We start from the raw sequence: 21,000 nt of genomic DNA on the forward strand, positions 1-21,000 counted from the left end.
ATGATGTATTTTCACCTGGTTGTAAATTTTGTTGCAATTATTTGACATTTCTCTCAGTAAGTAGGGGGGTTTAGATTTGAGATTTTTGAATATATTTGTGGAAAGTTTGGGAAATTTATTTAGGACATGACGTAAGAAAGTGTAGCTCTGCCTCTAGCTGTCCTCTGCCTCTCTCTCTTTAATCTCACCATGTTTCGCTCTCGTCTTGGATAGCTCAATCACACAGTATGTAGGGGCCTATAGAGTTTCCCTTTCAGTCCTGTATGTGCTCTCACCTCCATCACTGCCTTCATCAGTGTCTAACACCCTTTGTTCCTCATCCTCCTCCTCCTCCAGGACGAGTCTCTCCAGCGGCTGCAGAAGGAGTCGGAGATCCTGCAGAAGACCTACGCCCACTACTTCGACCAGACCATCATCAACAATGAGATCGATGAGACCATCAGACACCTGGAGGAGGCCATCGATCTAGTGTGCACCACCAGTCAGTGGGTTCCCGTGTCCTGGGTCTACTGACCTCCTCCCATCCTCCCAGCAACAGCACCTCGGCCAAACTCCCATCATTCCCTCTACAAAATAAGAATAAATTTAAAAAAACAATTAACAAAACTGACGGGAAACCTCTCTCCACACTGCACTTGATCGAAGAAAAAAAGAAACTCAGCGTACTGTGACCACAGCATTCAACCGAAATCCTCCTGAACGCTGCACAAACTACCTGCAGCGGGGCAATTAACGGACTCCTGCCCCTTCAAGATGACCTAGTCATAGTGTTGTACAAAAACAGAGTAAACAAAAAGTGAATATTGTCATGTCTGTACTAGCTAGGAGGCGACATTTCTGTAGATGTTTGTTTTAAAGAGACAGTACTGCGTCCCGTCCTGCCATGTTGGAGCACCGCTAGCAGTCCACATCCCCACCACCACCAACAAAAACAACCCTCCATCACCTTGTAGTCGTGTTGGGTGTTGTAGTACCAAAACCATCTGCAGAGAGACACTGTCAGTGGGTATTCTGTCTATCAGCAGACGGACGTAAAAGCACACAAACACACTGCAATGTCTTCTCATCGGTAGATCACAGCGCCAGCCCTCATTATTTATTCATTCCTGTTATTTTCTAACCTTCATCCTCTCATGACTCCATCCTATTGTTCGGTACAGTATCACTATATGCACCTTTCTACCTACCGACCTACCAACCAGGTACTGTCTCTTCTAAATAAATCCATAAATGTTTTAGATTTGAATGAGGTTATCATGCATGTGGACATTTGCAAGCTTCCATGCTGTCAGTCAGTCAGTGTTCCCCCGTGTCCCTCTGTGAACCTCCGAGAAAGACATGACGACAAAAAATAAAAAAGTTTGGACTCCAAGTGAAGCAAGAAAGGGGGGGGAGGCAGGAAAAATAAACAGCGACGGAGCCGGACGTTGACTTGACACCTATGCACATCCTTTGCATTTCGGGTGACATTTCTAAACCACACAGATTTATAAATTTCAAAAAAAAAAATATCAACCATGTAGTGAGATGTGTTTGTAAAAAAGAAAATCTAATAAAAGTTGATTTGTTTCTCTTTTTGATTTGTCATACACAGAAAAAAAGAATTCACCTAATTCCTCATTTGCCATTTCAGAAATGTGATGTCCAAGAAGTATTAGTGTTTCAATCCAGTTTAAAAATCAAATGAGGTGAAATGCTGATTTTTATTCTGAAACTGTGTTTACTTGTCTGCAATGGAAGTGTACAATTCTGCAAAGGGGACTACTTTGCGAGGGAAGAGGAGGCAGTGTGTGCATCTGAATGACCATGTATATGACAATGACAGACTGACATACAACTGCCCCTTGTGTAAATGACTCTGCAATGATAAGGGTTCTTCAGTATGAACAATTTTTTTAAATATATTCCTTTTATGTGTTGGAAAAATTAACCTTGGAGTGGCTCTTCTTTTATTTCCTTTTCTGTGACTTTGGTGATTTTGTGTGTTTGATTTGTTGTGTGACTTTTTTATTTGTGTTATTGTATGACTTTGGGTTTAAAGGGGAAAAAAAAAAATAAACCAACTTCAAACAATAACACAAACAAACTTCACCGATCGAGGTAGCGGTAGACAAAAGAGTTAAAATGACTTGCATGACAAGAGCAATATAGTGTTTCTGGTTAAAGGGGCCATGTGTAGTTTTCAGTGGCTTCTAGCGGTAAGGTTTCAGACTACAGCCACTATGTTTCCAAGCGTGTGCTCCAGTGCATGCTCAAACCCATGAGCAAGCACTCGGCATTGGCCAAAATAGGCGGCATCACACAACATGCTGGAAGCTCAATGAATAACAAATGAGACTATTGCCACATTTCAGTATAACAGTTGGGCTGTATGGAACGTTACTTTGAATTACAGCAACTGAGACAGAAACGAAGAAGATGTTTACCCGAGTGTCAGTAAAACGACAATAAATCTCAACAATACTCTAAATTGAAGGTTACGAAGCAAACAATGCCTGATCGATGCAAACATTAACTGGCTGCTCGTTGCTGTTTTTGCTTAAATCATTAAAAGTAAACAGATTAGTTCATTTTCTTCCAATGGACCTATTGTTTTAGCCCCAAAGCATGAAGACCTTTCCCAGGTAAAAGTGAGCCAGTTTTCTGATTTAACAAAGATAAAGATAATGTATCAAGGCCGCTAATCTTGCTTCATGCAACAGGTGTATCCCAGGGGGTCAGGAAAGCGGAAAATACCACAATAATCTCAAATCTTGCAAAATAAACTGGACCAGCAGCGAGGGCATGGAGGGACATGGTGAAAAGAAAACGACAACAAACAAACACGAGGTCACTACAGTAAACTAAAGCTAGTTCACATGAAAATATCAGAAGAATCTGTGAAGCAACATGACTCAATTCTGCAGCTCCGTCCTCTGAAATTTGAATATTTGCGGCTTTTTCATATTTTTTTTATGACGGCTAATTGAATATCTTTGGAGTTTTTGGACTGTTGGTGAAACAAAAAGACGTCCCTTTGGACAAGTTTCTGACATTTTACAGATCAAGTTATTGAATCGAGAAATTAATCTGCAAAATAAATCAATAATGAAAACAAAGGCAGCCTTAAAACTGATTTCAGATGGATTTAAAAACTGAGGTTAGGCACAGAGATCCAGTCCTGAAGCCTTACATGTTTCAGGTGAACGTGCACTCAGCTGACCTCTCAGTCAGTTAAGTGCTGCATTTTGTGATTTCAATCAATTCAAGTGAGTGATTAGAACGAGGCAGCCTGTGTTTTACTGTTGTGTAATCTCACAGCATTAACATCTGAAAAAAAAAGAGGCACCATCGACTAAGGACAGCTTTTCATCCAGTATACAATAAAAATGGATTTGTCAGCTTACGTTAAACTAATGTAGCTTTTACTGTCAGAAGATTTCCAATATCACCTGAATGAGACCTCACTTAAAATATTTGAAAAATCAAAAGGTGCATTCAGGTAGTTTTTACTTTTTGGCATGTTTTATCTGAGGAGTAGTGCTTTAGTTAGACCCTACACTGAAACATTGAAACATCTAAAGTCAACATGAAAAGGCCTGAATAATTGAATATAATGATTTGTCTTTTAAAGAATCATTTTGTTTTTTGGGGCAACTGCGTCCGTCAAAATGACGTCCACAAAAAGGTGTCTGACAACATCATGGAAAGGATCCCTACGAGTGAAGTCTTGCTCAAGGACAGTTCTCGCTCTGAAATCTCGTGAGAGGTGAGTTTTTGCAGGAAGACAAACACGGAAACGAAGGAGAAGAGTTTGTTGTGTTGGAGTAACTTTAGGAAATAAAGTCTTGCTATCAGCTCCTCTAGTTACAAAACAATCTCCACTACCTCGTTTCCACCGGAAAATCACAGTGGCAGCGATTGAAGAAGTATTCAGATGTTTGCAAAAGTAGGAATACCACAGTATAAAATTACTCTGTTACAAGTAAAAGTTAAAATGCCAGAATAAAAATATGCTAATATACCAAAAGTACAAATTATGCAGAATAGCCCATTTCAGAATAATCTATATTATATTATTGGTTATAATAACCAGTTGTTGCAGCTGGTAAAGGTGGTGCTCATTTTAATTACAGCTGGATGTATGATTTTGTATTAATAATCTAAATATGCAATGAAACTAGAAAATAAAGCTGTCAAATACATGTATTGGAGTACAAAGTACAATGTTTGTAGAAAGTAGCATAAAATGGAAATAGTTCAGTAAAGTACCTAAAAAGTATACAGTACTGGAGTAAATGTACTTACACTCCACTACCTGACATTGGAGGATCAATTACAGTATATGAAAAGACCAAACCAAATCTTATCAGGTTAGATGTTTGTGCTCTACACACAGACCTGTGCGATCAATATGTTAACAATAGGGAATACATTTTTTGTTACATTTATCAGAATTTAAGATTATCAGAAACAAAAATCAGGTTTATTGCCAAATACAAGAAATGTGCCTTGGCATTTTGGAGCATAACAATAAACATTGTACAACAAAATAAAAACAAATCCTGCAAAAGTAAAGAATAATACTTAATACTACATTTATTATTAAAAAAATATTTAAAACATGTTTTTAGCTGCACAGTATTAAGTTCGATTTTGTTTTGTTTTTGGCTGTGGCAAATCAGGTCACAGAATCTGATGGGTCACACAATTAATCTTAACACTCGTCTGTGCAGGCTCGCTGGATGAAAAGCCAGATGGGTGTCAGAAGATGAGTACAGCACCAAACGTTGGTTTAGCAACCTGGCCCCAACTTTGCCTATGATTGGCTAACCCTAACCCTATCCTTAAACAATCCCAACCAACAGAGGCAGAGTTGTCGGAACTCCGGGAGGAAAATAAATAAATAAATCTGCCTTATTGTCAACGGCCTCAAACCTCAGTTAGAAATGAAGCACATGCTTTTAATGTGAAGACAGGGTCGGGATGTAGTCCTGTGCACGCAGACAGTCCTTTTAGGCAAGTCATGCCACTCGGCCCCCATCTTGGCAACGCCTCCGGCCAGCTATTTCAACCTAACAAGACCAGGCTCCTATTTGAATGGATGGGGAGAGAGCCAGATCTGCACTTATACAGGTCACCGGGACATAAAAACTACATGAATAGAATCAGAATCTGATAAAAATCGCTGAAAAACTTTGACAACTTTGCCCCAAAATAAGGTTTAAAAAGCGCATGCGTCACCACTTCCACGCATGCGCAGTAGAAGTAAAACAGACCCTTACGTCAGTGGAACCACACGATTGGCTGAAATATGTTTCCTGCTTGGCTGTTTAAAGCAGACGATTGGCTTTCTAGCGGGAGGGGCAGGATAACCGCCATCTTACCCGTTACGTGCTTTCCTCATAGAGTTGTATTGAGAATGTGATTGAGCAGTGTGTCTCCTCTAAAATGTCTCTGGCGCAGAGCCTCTCTCCGACTACAGTAACAAAAACACAGTTAACGACATACAGTCCACTAACACCACAAAACAACCGGCACCCAGCACAACACAGACCCCACGTATGAGAAAAACAACAATAAAGTTTTATGCCCTGAAGCCCATCAGACCAAACTGATTCAGATGATGTCAGTGAAAACAGTGAACATCAGAAAGGCTGGAGTCACGAGAGTGTCACGTTAGTTCGGCAGCTAATGCCAAACAGTTGCTAACCTTATGGCTTTCCACATTACTTCACCAGCTAACGCAACCCATGTTACTATCTCATGTACCAGCGGTATTACGTCAAAGTGTTGATTTAGCCTGCAATAAAGAATTTTAACGGTACAAAGCAAATGTGGAGCGATTTGTTTACTAGCCTATTAGTGATGTAAGGCATGAGCAGCCAGCTACTTTAGCACGGATCTACCGCTGTTTGCTTCAAAACGTTCAATTTAGATTTATTGTGGTTTTACCGATACTCAGGTAAACGGCTTCTTCAGCTCTCAGTCGCAGTAACTAACGTGACCCTCATAACATACAATACTGCAGCAAAACGGCAACAACAACACAGAGGAAGAGCCATCCCAGACCGTTGTCATTTCATGATGAGTTCAACCGAGCACGCGTGCAAAGACACACCTGGTCTTAAAACCGCACCGCTAGTGGCCGCTGAACGCTACATAGTTAACTTGTCAATGTACTGTTTGGCTAACAGGGTTCAAAAATAATTTTTGAATTTTCACCTGACATTAACGATGCAGTTACCGGTGACCAAGTCATGGAGTTACATACAGAGTCCTGTGGTCACAACAACTTCAGTGTCCAGACAAACAAACATTTTAACAGCAACCTAAACAGCTAGCTAACAGGCTAGTAAGCTAAAGCTAGTCAGTTAGAAATAAGCATATCAGAGCATTTTACATCCAGGAAACAAACAGAAACAGAAAGATGTATACTCACATATTTGAAGATGAATGTTGTTCAAATTTTCTTCTTCACGGAGGTAAAGTGTTCAATATCTAGGTCAAACAATTTCCACCCTGTGTTTTTCACCAGAACTAAGTTCCCTCACTCTCCACTGTAGATAAATAGTCTTTTTTTTTTACCAGGGTAAGTTAGCTGAAATGATTAGCGACATTGCTAAGCTAACTTTTTATACTTACTATACGTCCGGTGAGAGAACAATAATAAAATCAGACACAGGCTACAGTAAAGAGAACACATATATACACTCTATAAATATAGACAGATTGAGACAGTGCAATGAGCAGAGTGCAAAGGATGCAGGAGTAAATTATCATTACCATTATTATTATTATTATTATTATGTACATGTCAGAGATGGATGAGATATACAGGTACACAGGTGCGATAGAGTAGGGTGCAAAGGATGTTGGAATAAATAAGTATTATGTGCCGGTGTATGTACTTGAGGTAGGTGGATTTGGTATATAGTATATACAATATGAACAGTATGAACAGCTCTGAAATAGAGAATGATGAGTAAATAATAAGTGGAACCAGTAAAGTGGCTGATTAGAGACAGAGTTACTGGGTTATTGCACAGGAATTGTTCCTGACACCGTGAGTCAGAAGTCAGCTGTTCATCACAGTGATGGCTTGTGGGAAGAAACTGTTCCTGAGTCTGTTGGTTTTGGCGTACAGTGCTCTGTAGCGCCTACCAGAGGGGAGAAGCTGGAACAGGTTGTGTCTGGGGTGAGATGGATCTGCAGTGATGTTTCCTGCCCGTTTCCTGACTCTGGAAATGTTCTGAATGGAGGGCAGGCTAGCACCGATGATTTTTTCTTCACACCTGACTGTCCGTTATAGTCTGCCCCTGTCCTTTTTGCTGGCAGATCCAAACCAGACAGTGATGGAGGTGCAGAGAACAGACTGAATGATGGCTGTGTAGAAGTGGATCAGCAGCTCCTTAGTCAGGTTGAGCTTCCTGAGCTGGCGCAGGAAGTATATCCTCTGCTGGGCCTTCTTGATGATGGAGTCATTGTTGGGCTCCCACTTTAGGTCCTGGGATATAGTGGATCCCAGAAACCTGAAGGATTCCACAGCAGACACAGCAGCAGGCTGTTTAGAATGGTGATGGGGGGCAGAGTGGGGGGGTTCCTCATTAAGTCCACGGTCATCTGCACAGTTTTGAGCGTGTTAAGCTCCAGGTTGTTCTGACCGCACCAGAGAGCCAGCTGATTAACCTCCCGTCTATAGGACGACTCGTCACCGTCCGGACAAGCCCGATGACCGTTGTGTCGTCAGTGAACTTCAGGAGTTTGACAGATGGGTCTCCTGAGGTGCAGTCGTTGGTGTAGAGAAAAAGAGCAGGGGGAAGAGCACACACCCCTGGGGGGAACCAGTGCTAATAGTCCTGGTGCTGGATGTGATGTTCCCCAGCCTCACCTGCTGACTCCTGTCAGTCAGTCAAGTTTGTGATCCACTGACAGGTGGAGGCTGGCACCGTGAGCTGGCTAATTTTCATGCTGATGATGTCCGTGATGATGGTGTTGAACACCGAGCTGAAGTCCACGAACAGGATCCTTGCATATTACCCTAGAGAGTCGAGGTGTTGCAGTCCCAAGTTGACAGCATCATCCACTGACCTGTTAGCCCTGTAGGCAAACTGCAGGGGCTCCAGCAAGAGGCCTGTAATGTCCTTCAGGTGGGCCAACACCAGTCTTTCAAAGGACTTCATGACTACAGATGTCAGGGCGACAGGCCTGTAGTCATTTAATACAGAGATGGAGGGTTTTTTGGGGACCGGGATGATTGTGGAGCGTTTGAAACAGGAGGGAGCTTCACACAGCTCCAGTGATCTGTTGAAGATCTGTGTAAAGATGGGGGCCAGCTGGTCTGCACAGATTTTCAGGCAGGATCGTGACACATCGTCAGCTTTCCTGAACTTCTACCTTTGGAAGAGCTGGCAGGTGAGGGGTTGGAGGGGGGGGTGACAGCATGGCAGTGGGGGAAGGTGACTGTTTGAAGTTGAAGTTGGAGTTGGAGTGGGGGAGAGGTGTGACTGTGGGCTTCTCAAACCTACAGTAAAAACCATTCAGCTCGCCAGCCAGTTGTTGAGTACCAGCAGTGTTGGGGGATGGTCTCCTGTAGTTATTGAGTGTCAGCAGGCCTCTCTACACTGACGCAGGGTCTCTGGCTGTGAAGCTGTTCTCTAGTTTTCAGCGTAGCTCCTCTTTGCTGCTTTGATCTCTTTAGTCAGAGTGTTCCTGGCCTGATTGTACAGGACTCTGTTCCCACTTCTGCAGGCCTCTTCCTTGGTCTGACGAAGCTGCCTGAGTTTCGCTGTGAACCAGGGTCGGCACACAGATGTCCTCACAAAAAACTGATGTAAGATGTCACAGTGTCAGTTCGTCCATGTCAGTGGCTGCAGCTTCAAAAACAATCCAGTCAGTGCAGTCAAAGCAGGCCTGTAACTCCAGCTTTGACTCGTTGGTCCATCTTTTCACAGACTTTAAAACAGGTTTAGCAGATTTCATTCGCTGCTTGTAAGTCGGGATAAGATGAACCAGACAGTGATCAGAGAGTCCTAAGGCTGCACGGGGGACAGAGCGAAAGGCGTCCTTTAATGTAGTGTAGCAGTGAAACAGTATGGTAGTGTCCCTGGTGGGACACTTAATATGCTGTCTGTACTTCAATTTCATGGCTGAGGGTTTTTTTAATCTTTTTTGTTTTTTATTTATTTCCACAATATCACACATTGCAATTAATGCTACATCAGAAGCAGTTGTTGGGGGCAGCATATTACAGAAGTAACAAGTTACAAATTATATTACTTTTTTTTTTTCAGCAGCCAAGAACTATAACATATTTCCCACACTAAATATAGTAATATGATTGACATCACAATTCAAGTCACTCGAGTTACAAGCAAATAAGATGCAGCATGTCAACTGGTGCTAGATACATTCCAAATCTTTGGCTACACACCAGCTCGATGGCATCACTACCATTTCAGTCCATATCTTGCCAAGGGTGAGAAGCAATTAAAAGTAATTACTCAGTTACTCATCTACATTTTAGAAGCAGTATAAATTATGTAGTACAAAACACATCACTATTCAAGGCTGCAGCTACTACTATAGTACACCACAGTTCAAAATAGCCTGCCCAACCACTGATCAGGAATAACAAGTGTATTCTATTGTGAAAAATGGACTCTTATGAATGGAGCTTATGAATAGGGGTCCATCCCACCACCAAAACCACCCCATCCACCTGACAAGGATTGTATGAGCGGTCCAACTTTAGATACCGGGAATAACCATTCTTTAGATAGTGGGTATTTAGAATACAGCTACCTTGAACAGACAAGATTGACAGTCATTGTACCTGGTTTAACCCTCAGCCACAGATCACTCGGGTTTATATCTCTCCAGTAGTTGTTGCTTTAGATACTTTTTAAATATAGATAATGAGACGGATTGTTTTAAATTAGTATCCTGCTCATTCCATAATTTTGGGCCACTGTAACATACACTGAACCTAGCACTAGTTAGGGTCCTACATTTGCCTCTTAAGAGCAACTTATGTCTAGTGTCGTGTGCGTGAGAAGGTGTATATATTGGAATGAGCTCACTCAACCTGATTTTAAGGGGTAATATCAAGAGTTTTTCAGTATGTTAGGTATTATTCCAAATAATGTTACAATAAGTCAAGTGAGGCTCAAACAATGTCCTATACAGGGACAGGAGTGGGAGCACATGTCTCACTTTAAAGAACAAACCCACAATTTAACATTAATATGTTCCTTAAAGTTTATAAATTGATCTATATATATTCCAAGACATTTAATTGCATCCACTCTTTGAATAGCTCTTCCGTCTATGTTTAATTTAATGTCACAATCACTGTACATATGGATACTGGAGCGAAAAACAATATAAAAAGTTTTACTAATATTTAGGGATAGTTTGTTGCATTTAAACCAAGTATCTATTTCTGCTAGTCTGTCATTTAAGAGTTTTTCAAGATGATTCAAGTGTTTGTGGGAAACAAACAGATTTGTATAATCAGCAAAGAGTATTACATCACAGGAGCAATGTACAAAATCATTAATGTAAAAGAATGAATAATAGTGGCCCAAAAATAGATCCCCGTGGAACCCCAAGTACTATATCTTCCAATCCAGAGTCTGCCGTCATACATAAACATAGTCCCTGAACCACTGGAGAGCCACTCCCCTGACCCCGTAGTGCGACAGTTTTCCAAGTAAGATTTGAAAGTCAATCGAATCGAATGCTTTTGAAAGATCGAGAAAGACCCCAATACTGGCTTCTTTCCCCCTGTGGTGAATAAAAAGGTTTAAATTTCCAGATTGGATAAAGAGCAATGGAATATTGTGAGCAGTTGAAAGTCCAATATTACTTCTCTAGTAAATGTTACCAGAGAGGGAAGGCAGAAATGCCATCCAGATTACACCCCATCCCATGGTCTATAAGATCATTATTATGTTTATAGAGTCGCTGTCCTGGTAGAACCACATATCTCTAAACAGTAGGAAAACCAACTTGTTTTCAGCTTTGTGACGATGCATTTTCCAGCTGATCCAAGGAGGTTTAAATAGTTTATTTAGCTTAAAAAGCACATAAAAGAACACTTAATCCAAACTCACAGCAAGAAGGTCGTGGGTTCAAACCCCGGTCCTGTGTGGAGTTTGCATGTTCTCCCCATGTCTGCGTGAGTGGTGGGTAAGCGTGAGTGATTGTTTGTCTATGTGTGGCCCTGCGATCGACAGGTGACCTGTCTAGGGTGTGCCCAATGTCAGTTGGGATTGGCTCCAGCCCTCCGCGACCCTAAGCAGGATAAGCGGTTGACGATGGATGGATGGATGGTATTCACTGGACAGGAAGGTTATGAAAGGATGTAATCTGAAAAGTAACTAAAACTTTCAAGACATGTAGTGGAGTAAAAGTACAATAATTGCCTTTGGCATATTGTGGTATAAAATAAAAATACTTGTACTGAAGTACAACCTTGCATTTGTACAGTACTTAGTGAATGTGTTTATTTACATTCCACCACTGGAATACCAATCAACAATTTAGTTTTCTGCTAATTCATGGTCAATCTCGACTGAACACAAGAGATGAAACTTTCCAGTCTTGAGTTCACAGGTTCAATTGTTGTAAATTTATTTCCCAGAAATGGGCCGATATGTAACCGTGATTCCTAGAAAAGTACTGGAAAAGTAGAGTGTACTTTGGTAACAATTTCTAGGGAAAACAGAGACAGCGTGCAATTAATTAATTGCAATAAATTGCTAGCATAATCTACAAAGTGTTCTGGTCAGTGAATAGCAGGTCAAATGAAAATGCAGAAGTGTTTCATTCATCTACAGGGCAGGGAAGCTTCAAGTTTTCAATTAGAAATAAATATTAACTTAGGTCTACACAGATCTGTGTCAGTTATTCCAGACAGTTATAGCTCTTCTTTTGAGAAAATTAAACTAAAAAAATTTACTAAAATGTAATACTATCTGAGAACACTGGCACTATTTTTTCTTTAACTAGTAAACCTTTATGTGCCTCCTTCCAGGAAACTTCATAGGACATTTTTAGGACATTTACTGGATCTGTCTTATTAACCATTACCAGATTTTCCTACAGTACAACTTTAAACATTTATACCAGTAACAACATAGCAGCTCTTCTATAACACATCTGTCGTTTCAACTTTGGCCCAGATAAAGACATTCTGAACATATTCATCCTCCATTACGCTTCTGCAGGGGTCCTGGATAAAAACAGCTGCATGAGAACGATGGTTAAATGAGAGGGATGAGATGCAGCATCCAGTCTCCCTAGTTGTCTTAGTCCCAGCCTAATTCCACATTAAAAGGGCCAAGGGGCCATCGTGCAGATTAACTGGCCTTCCCCGCTGAAACGGGTCGACTCCTCGGCTGATGCTGAGAGGAAGCACAGAGCAGGTGTGTCACAAAGGTCAACAGCAATGTTTTTATTTAGAAAAATATCATATCATATATCATATCATGTGGCAGAGCACTTCGTCTAATAACACCACTGAACCGGATCACTGGCAGTCAGACCAAACTACTTACATTCACCAGGTTAAAAAGAAAGCAGTGGCTGGTGCTAGAACAGGGATTTCATTACATTTTTCAGCTACACAGAGCACATCAGTGTATATATATAAACACAGAACATGTTGTAAATCAACAACAGTTCATTTGGTTGCAATGTAATGTGCCAGAAAGCTTTTTTTATCCCAAAGAGAACTGACACGCTTTGTCCCTATTCCATCCATAACCATATGGCAATCACACCTCCTGCACAGAGAGAGATCAAGTCCATAAGGGGGAAAACAGTCAATGCATAGGAGGCAAAAGCAATGACAACGTCCCTCCATACACAAGCAGCAACAACACTGAGCCACACGCACTAAGAAGATTAATGCATTTATGGAAAAGCTGTAGAACCTACATTTGGAGTTGAATGAACAGACACGAGCAGAGAGGACATCTGTTTAGGAGATAACTACAGGAGCTCTTATCTCCTTTAACTTTACACATAGATGTGATTGAAAATACAAAAAAACAGTAACAGACTATGTAATGCTAGGAATATTACATAATATTTATTTAATTTGAGTATTATGCAACAAAAGTTGAAGGTTCACATAAACATTTTCATCACATCGCCACAGTAATCCATAGTTTGAAATCAACACCCCCCTCTGCGAACGTACAGCTTTGGCATAGCTGTTTATGAACCAGTTGAACAGATATGTGGTTCATCTATAAATGTCATAGATTATCGTATATAAACAGCTCATGTGTCATCAGTCTTTTCTTCTGTGGATATGTTTGGCAGAGCAAACTCACACCAGTAACCTCACAGGCAAGTTAGAGTATTCTCCAATGCTTTCAATGATAAATGAAAAAATCTTTTATCTTCTCAGCAATTTGAAAAGCTACTCCTTGTTGTTTGCTGTGGGACAGAAAGCAAACCCTCATTTCCACAGTTCTCATGTGCAAGAAAGACAGAAATGAATATATGACTGGCCAATGAAACCAAAAATGAGCCACACTACAAGGAAGCAAAGAAGTGGCTGGCTTGCCTGGGCCCACTGCCCTCCGACCCCTGCAGAGAGCAGTTCGTCTTCAGGATCCAGCAGGGTCCCGTTGCGGAGGCTCTCTGTTCCGTTCCCCATCTCCTCTCTGAGCTCCTGCTGGAGCAGCTTGGAAACGAGGCTGTTGAAGCGGTTCTCCGTGGTGGAGACGATCTCCAAGGAGGCCGTGGTCAAGTTCAGCTCTCCGGGGTCCACGCATGTGCCGTTCATCTTGGTGAACTCCACCATGCTGAGATCCAGCCCCGCCACGGAGGAAGGTGAGGCACAGGGGATGTCCCGGACCAGCTTGTAGTTTTCCATCCACTCCTTCAGCCACTCGAGGGAGCAGTCACACTCCCAGGGGTTCCTGAACAGGTAGAGGCGGGCCAGGAAGTAGATAGGCTGGAAAACAGGGAAGGGGAGGGTGGTGAGGTTGTTGCTGTTCAGGTGGAGCGTGATCAGGCTGGTCAGGTTCTCAAAAGTGCCTTCCTCTATGTATAGCAACTGGTTCCTGTCCAGGTACAGGACCTCCAGCTCTACCAGATCACTGAACCAGGTCTTGGACACATTGATCAACTGGTTTCCCCCAAGGTTGAGCATCTTGAGGCGGCTGAGGCCCTTGAAGGCGAGCTGGGGCAAAGTACACAGCAGGTTGTCATTGAGGTAGAAGTTCTCCAGCCGCACAAGGTCCTGGAAAGCCCGGTCATGGATCACGTTGATGCGGTTCTCCTGGAGGTTCAGGTACCTGGGATACATAATCAGAGAACATGGAATTGATTTCCATAGCTATGCCGATGACATGCAACTGTATGTTATCACCTTATGACACCAGTCCTATTTATTCTTTTTGCTTCTTTTACATCAAACTGTGGATTCGAACCACTGCACAAAGGGCCGGATTTACTAACATCCCAAATAAAGTACTAAATTGAGTACTAAATTGCGTGTGCATTCTAAAATATTGCACGGGCAATTGTAGTACCTGTTATGGGTGATTAACTAAGAATTATTGTGTAGATGACAACAGGAGTAAACACAATGGAGGTGGCAGTATTTAAATTAGGTTTTGCGTGTTTTAATGGTTTCCGCAATGGAGAGTCGGGAGGGAAAGCAGCCACTGGGTAAAAACCTTGGTTTGTTTCATTCTGTGGATCCCAAGTATGTGGAAATCGTATGTATCTGCCCATCCTGCCTGAGATGGCACAAAGTACTTGGGACAGCACACATGAAAGACTGCTTTGGGAAACCCCAGCAGAAACAGCTACAGTATGCTGGAATGACCCAGACGTGAGGAAATGCCAGCAGATTGTGCTTCATCCAGCCAGATGGATCCACACTGTGCTCGGTCGCACTGCGATCTCCTGGCCCTGGCCCTGTACGCCCCAACACCCCATTCCCTCTCCGATACCTACAATGGGTTGTGTCGTGCACTACTGCAGCTGGGGGCTCTTCACAGCGCCTCGCAACTTTCTAAATTCTTCCATCTCACGGAAAAAAGAAGTCAGGTCTTTATTGGCATGAATGTTAATACAACAGCATTGGAAAAGCTAAAAGAAAATACACAAAACAATTCAATTCATATAGTTCATCAAATTAATAAAATAAAATAATTGTATTTCTATATATTGGATATATATAATAATATCTAATATTGTTAATTTCTCCACGTCTTCTTTGATTACGCCTGTGTCTCCTTCTGGCAACAATAACAGCAGCCATCTCTTTGCAACACTTGGCGGTTTGCACCTTCCTTTCAAACGTATTAAATACAGATGCCGTTGCACTCACATGAAATTGCTTTTAGGCTTGTTAGATCACAGTGCGTCTAGTAAATAAATGTATTTGCATGTTACCCTCCCATTACTTTGCACAATAAAATTGAAACGGCCCAAATTGCATATTCATTAAGGCAAAAGGCGCTATCTTGAACTTTTGAAAGACGTCATTCTCCATACACACCGTTAGTAGATCAGCTTACGTGCTAATTTGCTGGTGATATCAAGTTTGCACACGTTTTTTACTCACGCAAATCTTTAGTAAATCTGGCCCAAAGAGTGCAGCTAAATCTCTGACACAAAATAACAAGCACCTAGTAAAAGATCTTTGTGGACCCAGATCTAACCCTTTGAATCACATATCAGTTTTGTCACAATAAATGTCTTTTACCACCTCGGAAATATAGCTGAAGTACAGCCGTTCCTCACTGAAACAGACACTGAGAGACTAATTCCACACTTTTATTACCAGACTCGACTATTGCAACGCACTCTTCTCTGCTCTACCCGAGAAGCCCATGAATAAGTTACAGAACATTCAGAACACTGAAGCACAGGTATTGTTCTTAAGTCCCTTCATTGTTTGACAGTCAGTTTCAGAATAGATTTTAAGATACTTTTAGTAGTCAAATCACTAAACAGACAAGCGCCTCAGTATCTATCAGACTTGCTCTTATCATATGTTCCCATCTGACCCTTCTGATCCTCTGGCACTGGCTTTCTAGTAACCCTGATGGACAACAAATTACGGAGAGGCAGCTTTTAGCGGAAAGGGTCTTAATATTTCTGATTTCTCTTTTATGTGTCTTATTATATTTGTATTTATCTTTTTTAATTGTCTATTATATATTATATATAATATATTATTCTATTTTTATTTTCTGAAGTTATCTTACCTAATAACTTTTCAATGCAGACTCTTTTGTAACTGTCTTTTCTTGATCTTGATGTCACGCACCTTGTATTGATATTTTGCACAAAAGGCAAAGAAAGTCTGACTGATTGATAAGAAGCGGACAGAGATGTTTAAAAGACTGAATAAAGGACTTTTGGGTGATGTTTTGCTAAATGAGCCCTTCATAGAGCTACCTAATCAGGTCCTTTCAGGTGTCAGCATATCTTTAACTACGGTGACCCCATAAGCCCAAATACAAGCAAAAGGGAAATCACAAATATTAAAGTGAATGCTCTCCAAACCCAGAAATCCTGTATATATTTGAAAACACATGCGCACCAACAGAAATGTACTCCAAATTAAAACATATTTTCTGTCATCAAAAAACAAAAACAAGAAATGAACAAGAGAGTAATCATCGAAACTTTCCCATCCAGACTCCAGGTGGTGGGAAAACCATAGACAGTGTAAAAGAAGTGGATGTAGTAACCGTGACGTTACCCTTTGGTTTGTGGATTACCGTTTTGAAGCCCCAAGTTTGGCATTTTGGCCATTGCTATCTTGTTTTTTGGAACCAGAAGTGCCCATATTTTGATGAGAGGGTGGATCTAGCTAGCTTGGTTAGCAAGGTAATTTACGTTAACTGTGATATTCATTGGGATGCTAATGTTGGCTACCAAAAAACAGGCTTATAACAAAATATACTTTCCTGGAAAAAATGTGTAGCCGATTCCTTAAAATGTATTTTAGAAGAACCAAATGCTGAATAAGACATTTTAGGCAACTAAAATGTTACAATTAAGTTTCATGACTTGCCTCTATCCTAAAGCTTCCCCTGCTTTCTGGTCTATTTCCCTCTAAATGGGACCATAATTTACTAAATGAACATCATGCTGTGTTAAAGAAGACTTGAAACTAGCAACTGAGACCATAAACTCATTAGGAAAGTTTTTACTGAGGTAATAAATCAGGTGAAAAGAAGCCTCATTTTCTCATAGACTACAATGAAATCCGTCGCCCCCTGCTGGACATTCTACAGAATGCAGGTTTAAGGCACTTCCGAATTGGCTTCACATTTCAGATCCAATGTTGCCACTTGAGGAAAATACCAAGTGCTAAAAACAAGATGTGCAACACCGTCCTAAGAGGCCAGTATCTTAAAAGATTGGGCTAGTTATTCTATATTTTGTTCTTATTTTGTGCCATCCCTCTGTCCTATTATATTATTTTCTTTCTTAATACATTTGCTTGATGTTAATGCACATTTTGTGTGCTAGTGAGTAAACAGTATATTGAAGGTGAGGAGTCCAACTGCAGTTGAGGGCAAAACAGTTAACTCAGTTTACTACCTAATTCGCCTTTGGGGTTGAGGCTTACGTCTCTCTTTATGTATTTTTATGTACTCAGGTTTGTAACAACACACTACTGGTAAATTAATTGGCAAGACTTACTTGAGACTACCCAGGCCCAGTAGGGAGTTGTATGCCACCGCCTCTATCTTGTTCCTCTCCAGGTAGATGTCAGTCAGGTTCTCCATGCCTCTGAAGGCTCCTGGGATCCTCCTGAAGTTGTTTTGAAAGAGGAGCAGCTCCTTCAGTGCTGGTTGCTCTATGAAGATGCGATCAGGGATGCTAAAGAGGTTAGCGTCTGACAAGTCCAAGCGTACCAGCTTCTTCAGCCCAGTGAACGTTCGCGTATGAAGGTAACTGATGTACTCATTGTGCGCCATTTTCAGCTCCACTAAGTTGGAGAGGCCCTGCAGGACAGAGGTTCAGCTGTGACTCGAATATGCAGATTTGAATATGTAGTTTCACACACTGCTGTTCAATTCACAAGACCCCAAACTACAGATACCTTCAGCTGAACGCTACAGATTTAACAGTCCTTGTGTGTGTTACACATCAATAAGACAACATTGCTTCTTCTGCAAAATAGTTTTTTGCAGCACCATTTGCTTGTTTGCAGGATAAAGCATAACAAGTTAAAATACATTTCTGTGAAAAAGCCAAGTGATGCAGATCAGGATTCAAGGATTTCTTAAAGAGGCAGTAGCAAACCTAGCGGTATATAATCATGCAGATAGCTGTTGTTATATTTGCTCAGGTTCAGAGGCAAATGGAGTTTTATTTTTGCAGTTTAAAGCGCTGAAAAGGGTAACATTAAAAATGTGGTAGGAAATACTTTACAGTCACAGCTGTGTATTATCCCGATTAAGCAGGACATTGTTTCTGGGTAAAGCTGTTGTGGTTTTTCAAATGTAATCTTGTGATTGTTTGAGCATTACATTGAGCATAGATATCTTAAAATCCTGACACATAAAACCAAAACTGTCCACAATGCTGGGTGACACTAGGGGTAAGTAAGAAAATGTAGGATGAACCAACCCTTTAACATCAACATTTTTAAATGCTTTTGGTGGATTACGTTTATTAAACATGTTTATGTATTGTTATGTATTTTGAGGCAGCTGCTAAGAATCATTTGTTATTAAAATCTAGAAGTAGTGTATCCTTAACAGAGGTGTCTGCTGTCTGAGAGTTTTTTTCTTAGATCTTAAATAGTTTAATTTTAATAAATCAAATAAAGCATAAGACATGTGGGTCACCATTTTTATAATGACAATGTTTATCCTGCTGCAGGTAACTGCACATTATCCCCCTGGTGTCCATCACAGAAAAGCAAGGGACGTCAACCTTGTCCTTCATGTAATGAAACCTGTCTGTCCCAGGCTATTACACACTGAGAGTGCCGCTCAAGCAACAACAGGTACAATTCTGGACATATTTTCCCCTAAAATCCACCAAATTTTGTTTTTGTCTTTTAAAGGAATAGATTAAAATATAAAACAAATGACTGAAAAGGAACAGACATTACTTGGCTTTTCTTTTTTCAGTACATGTTACTAAAACATGCATTACATTAGGTCTTCATCTCTTCAAGACAACAAAGAGCCAAACTCAGCAAACCTTGAAGGCTCCGGGGGTAATGAAGGAGATGTTGTTGTGGTCCAGAGAGAGGGACTTGAGGGAGGGTAGGGTGCCGAACGCCCTCTCCGACAGGAACTTGAGTTTGTTCTTGTCCAGGTTGATGGCGGAGGCCTCGCAGGGGAACTCTTTGGGCAGCTCAGCCAGGCCGGAGCGGTCGCACAGCACGATGCAGCTCTTCTCCTGCGTGCAGGAGCAGGACGCCGGACAGGCCCGAACACACGCCCACCGGGCCAGCACCGCCTGGGGCAGCAGGCACAGCACAGAGACTAAAAGAAGGACAGAGGGAAGGCACAAATATCAGTCAGTCCCAAATCTTTGCCACAAAGAACCACTGAAAATGTTTTTACTTAAAAAAATCAGGTGTGTGTGCTTTCAATATTGTAAGTTTTTTAAAGAAGCAAACAAAAGAGCATTATGGAAATCTAATTTATTCGCTGTCTTGCAGTTAGATCAGAAGACTGATGTCACTCTCATATCTGTACTCTAAATATTAAGCTACAGCCAGCAGCTGGTTAGCTTAGCTTAGCATAAAGACTGGAAACAGGTGGAAAAAACTAGCCTGGCTCTGTCCAAAGGTAATGAATGAAAGCTCACTGCAAGTTGTTTCTTGTTTATTTAATCTGTACAAAAAAGTGTATAAATGAAAAGTCGTGTGTTTATGTGTTGGACTTTGTCTTGGCCTCGAGCAGTGAGTCTTGTCATCACTGTGAGGTTGCTAAGCTAAGCTAACCAGCTGTTGGCTCGATATTTATAACATTAAGAACTATTCTTTTTTTTTAACTACTCCTGCCCAAGCTGCCAGAGTTTCTACACACACACAAAGGACACAACATCTTCTGCTGACAGTGAACTGGAAGTAAGTCTTTGATTCTAACTCTTTTGTACTTTGAAACGTCAAAATTAAATGAATCTTCTTCCAGACAGCTGACAGCAGGAAGAACACCAGGTGTGTTTAACAATTCAAAATGCTGTGAAAAACGTTTCACTCAGGACCGTATGAAATGATCCAAAGCACTAGAACAGCTACTAAATGGACCTTGCGATGTCAAATGTTTTACTTTAGTTTTTCTCGACATTTTTCCAACAGCCTCCCAGTTTCGACCAAAACGAATTACACATATTCTGCAATGAGATTTGAGCTCCTGAGTCTAGAATTTGTCTTTGTGGTTTTATTGCAGCAGAATTAAGGGACAAAGTTTCTTTAGGAGGGTCGGGTTCGAGTCACAGCACAACTCTTTACGCTATTTGCCTCAATGAAACTTAAAAATCTACAAAACGCATCAGCATCAGTAAATAAAGAAATTAACAGAACATACTTACACCTTCCCAAGTTTAAGGGTCAGTAGATGCAGCTGAACTGGCTGCAGTAGCTGCAACGTATTACTTCGGGGCAACTGTGCCCGTCAAAATGGCGCCCACAAAAAGTTTTTTTTGCCAGCCACTGGCTCGGACTGTTACACCAGGTGTCTGACAACATGGAAAGGATCCCTACGAGGGACTCCCGGCAGTTGCCCTGAAGGAATACATTGCAGCCTGAAGCATCTACTGCAGTGATTCAAAACCTGAGAATAGGGCCCAGGTTTAAAAATACACACATTACCCTTTAAATGCTTGCATTGATTTTTGCAGCAGCACAAGGACACTGCTGGAGTAATGATTTGATGTCTGCGTCACGCTGAACGGCGGGTCGACGGCCGAACTGTCTCTTTGGCAGCTGCTGGTGAAATGATGATGTGATTAAGAAAGAACAGCTTATATCAGAGATTAGCCCCACAACAATAGGTATTGTCT

At 41.3% G+C, this 21,000-nt stretch overlaps 1 protein-coding gene across 1 annotated transcript; it reads right to left on the reverse strand.

Moving 5' to 3' along the window:
* Window positions 1–12,633: 12,633 nt before the first annotated feature.
* On the reverse strand, window positions 12,634–19,506 carry LOC119886510 (nyctalopin-like; the record flags this gene model as incomplete). The annotated part of the gene is made up of 3 exons (XM_038697295.1): window positions 12,634–14,297; window positions 17,674–17,978; window positions 19,189–19,506. Coding segments are annotated over 3 exons (1,452 nt in total), but the record flags the coding sequence as incomplete, so codon positions are not given.
* Between the last annotated feature and the right edge of the window lie 1,494 nt (window positions 19,507–21,000).

Source organism: Micropterus salmoides, unplaced genomic scaffold (assembly GCF_014851395.1).
Source record: "Micropterus salmoides isolate LMB-PRFRI ecotype aquatic unplaced genomic scaffold, ASM1485139v1 Ms_hic_scaffold_4, whole genome shotgun sequence".
In the NCBI taxonomy this organism is placed as follows: domain Eukaryota; kingdom Metazoa; phylum Chordata; class Actinopteri; order Centrarchiformes; family Centrarchidae; genus Micropterus; species Micropterus salmoides.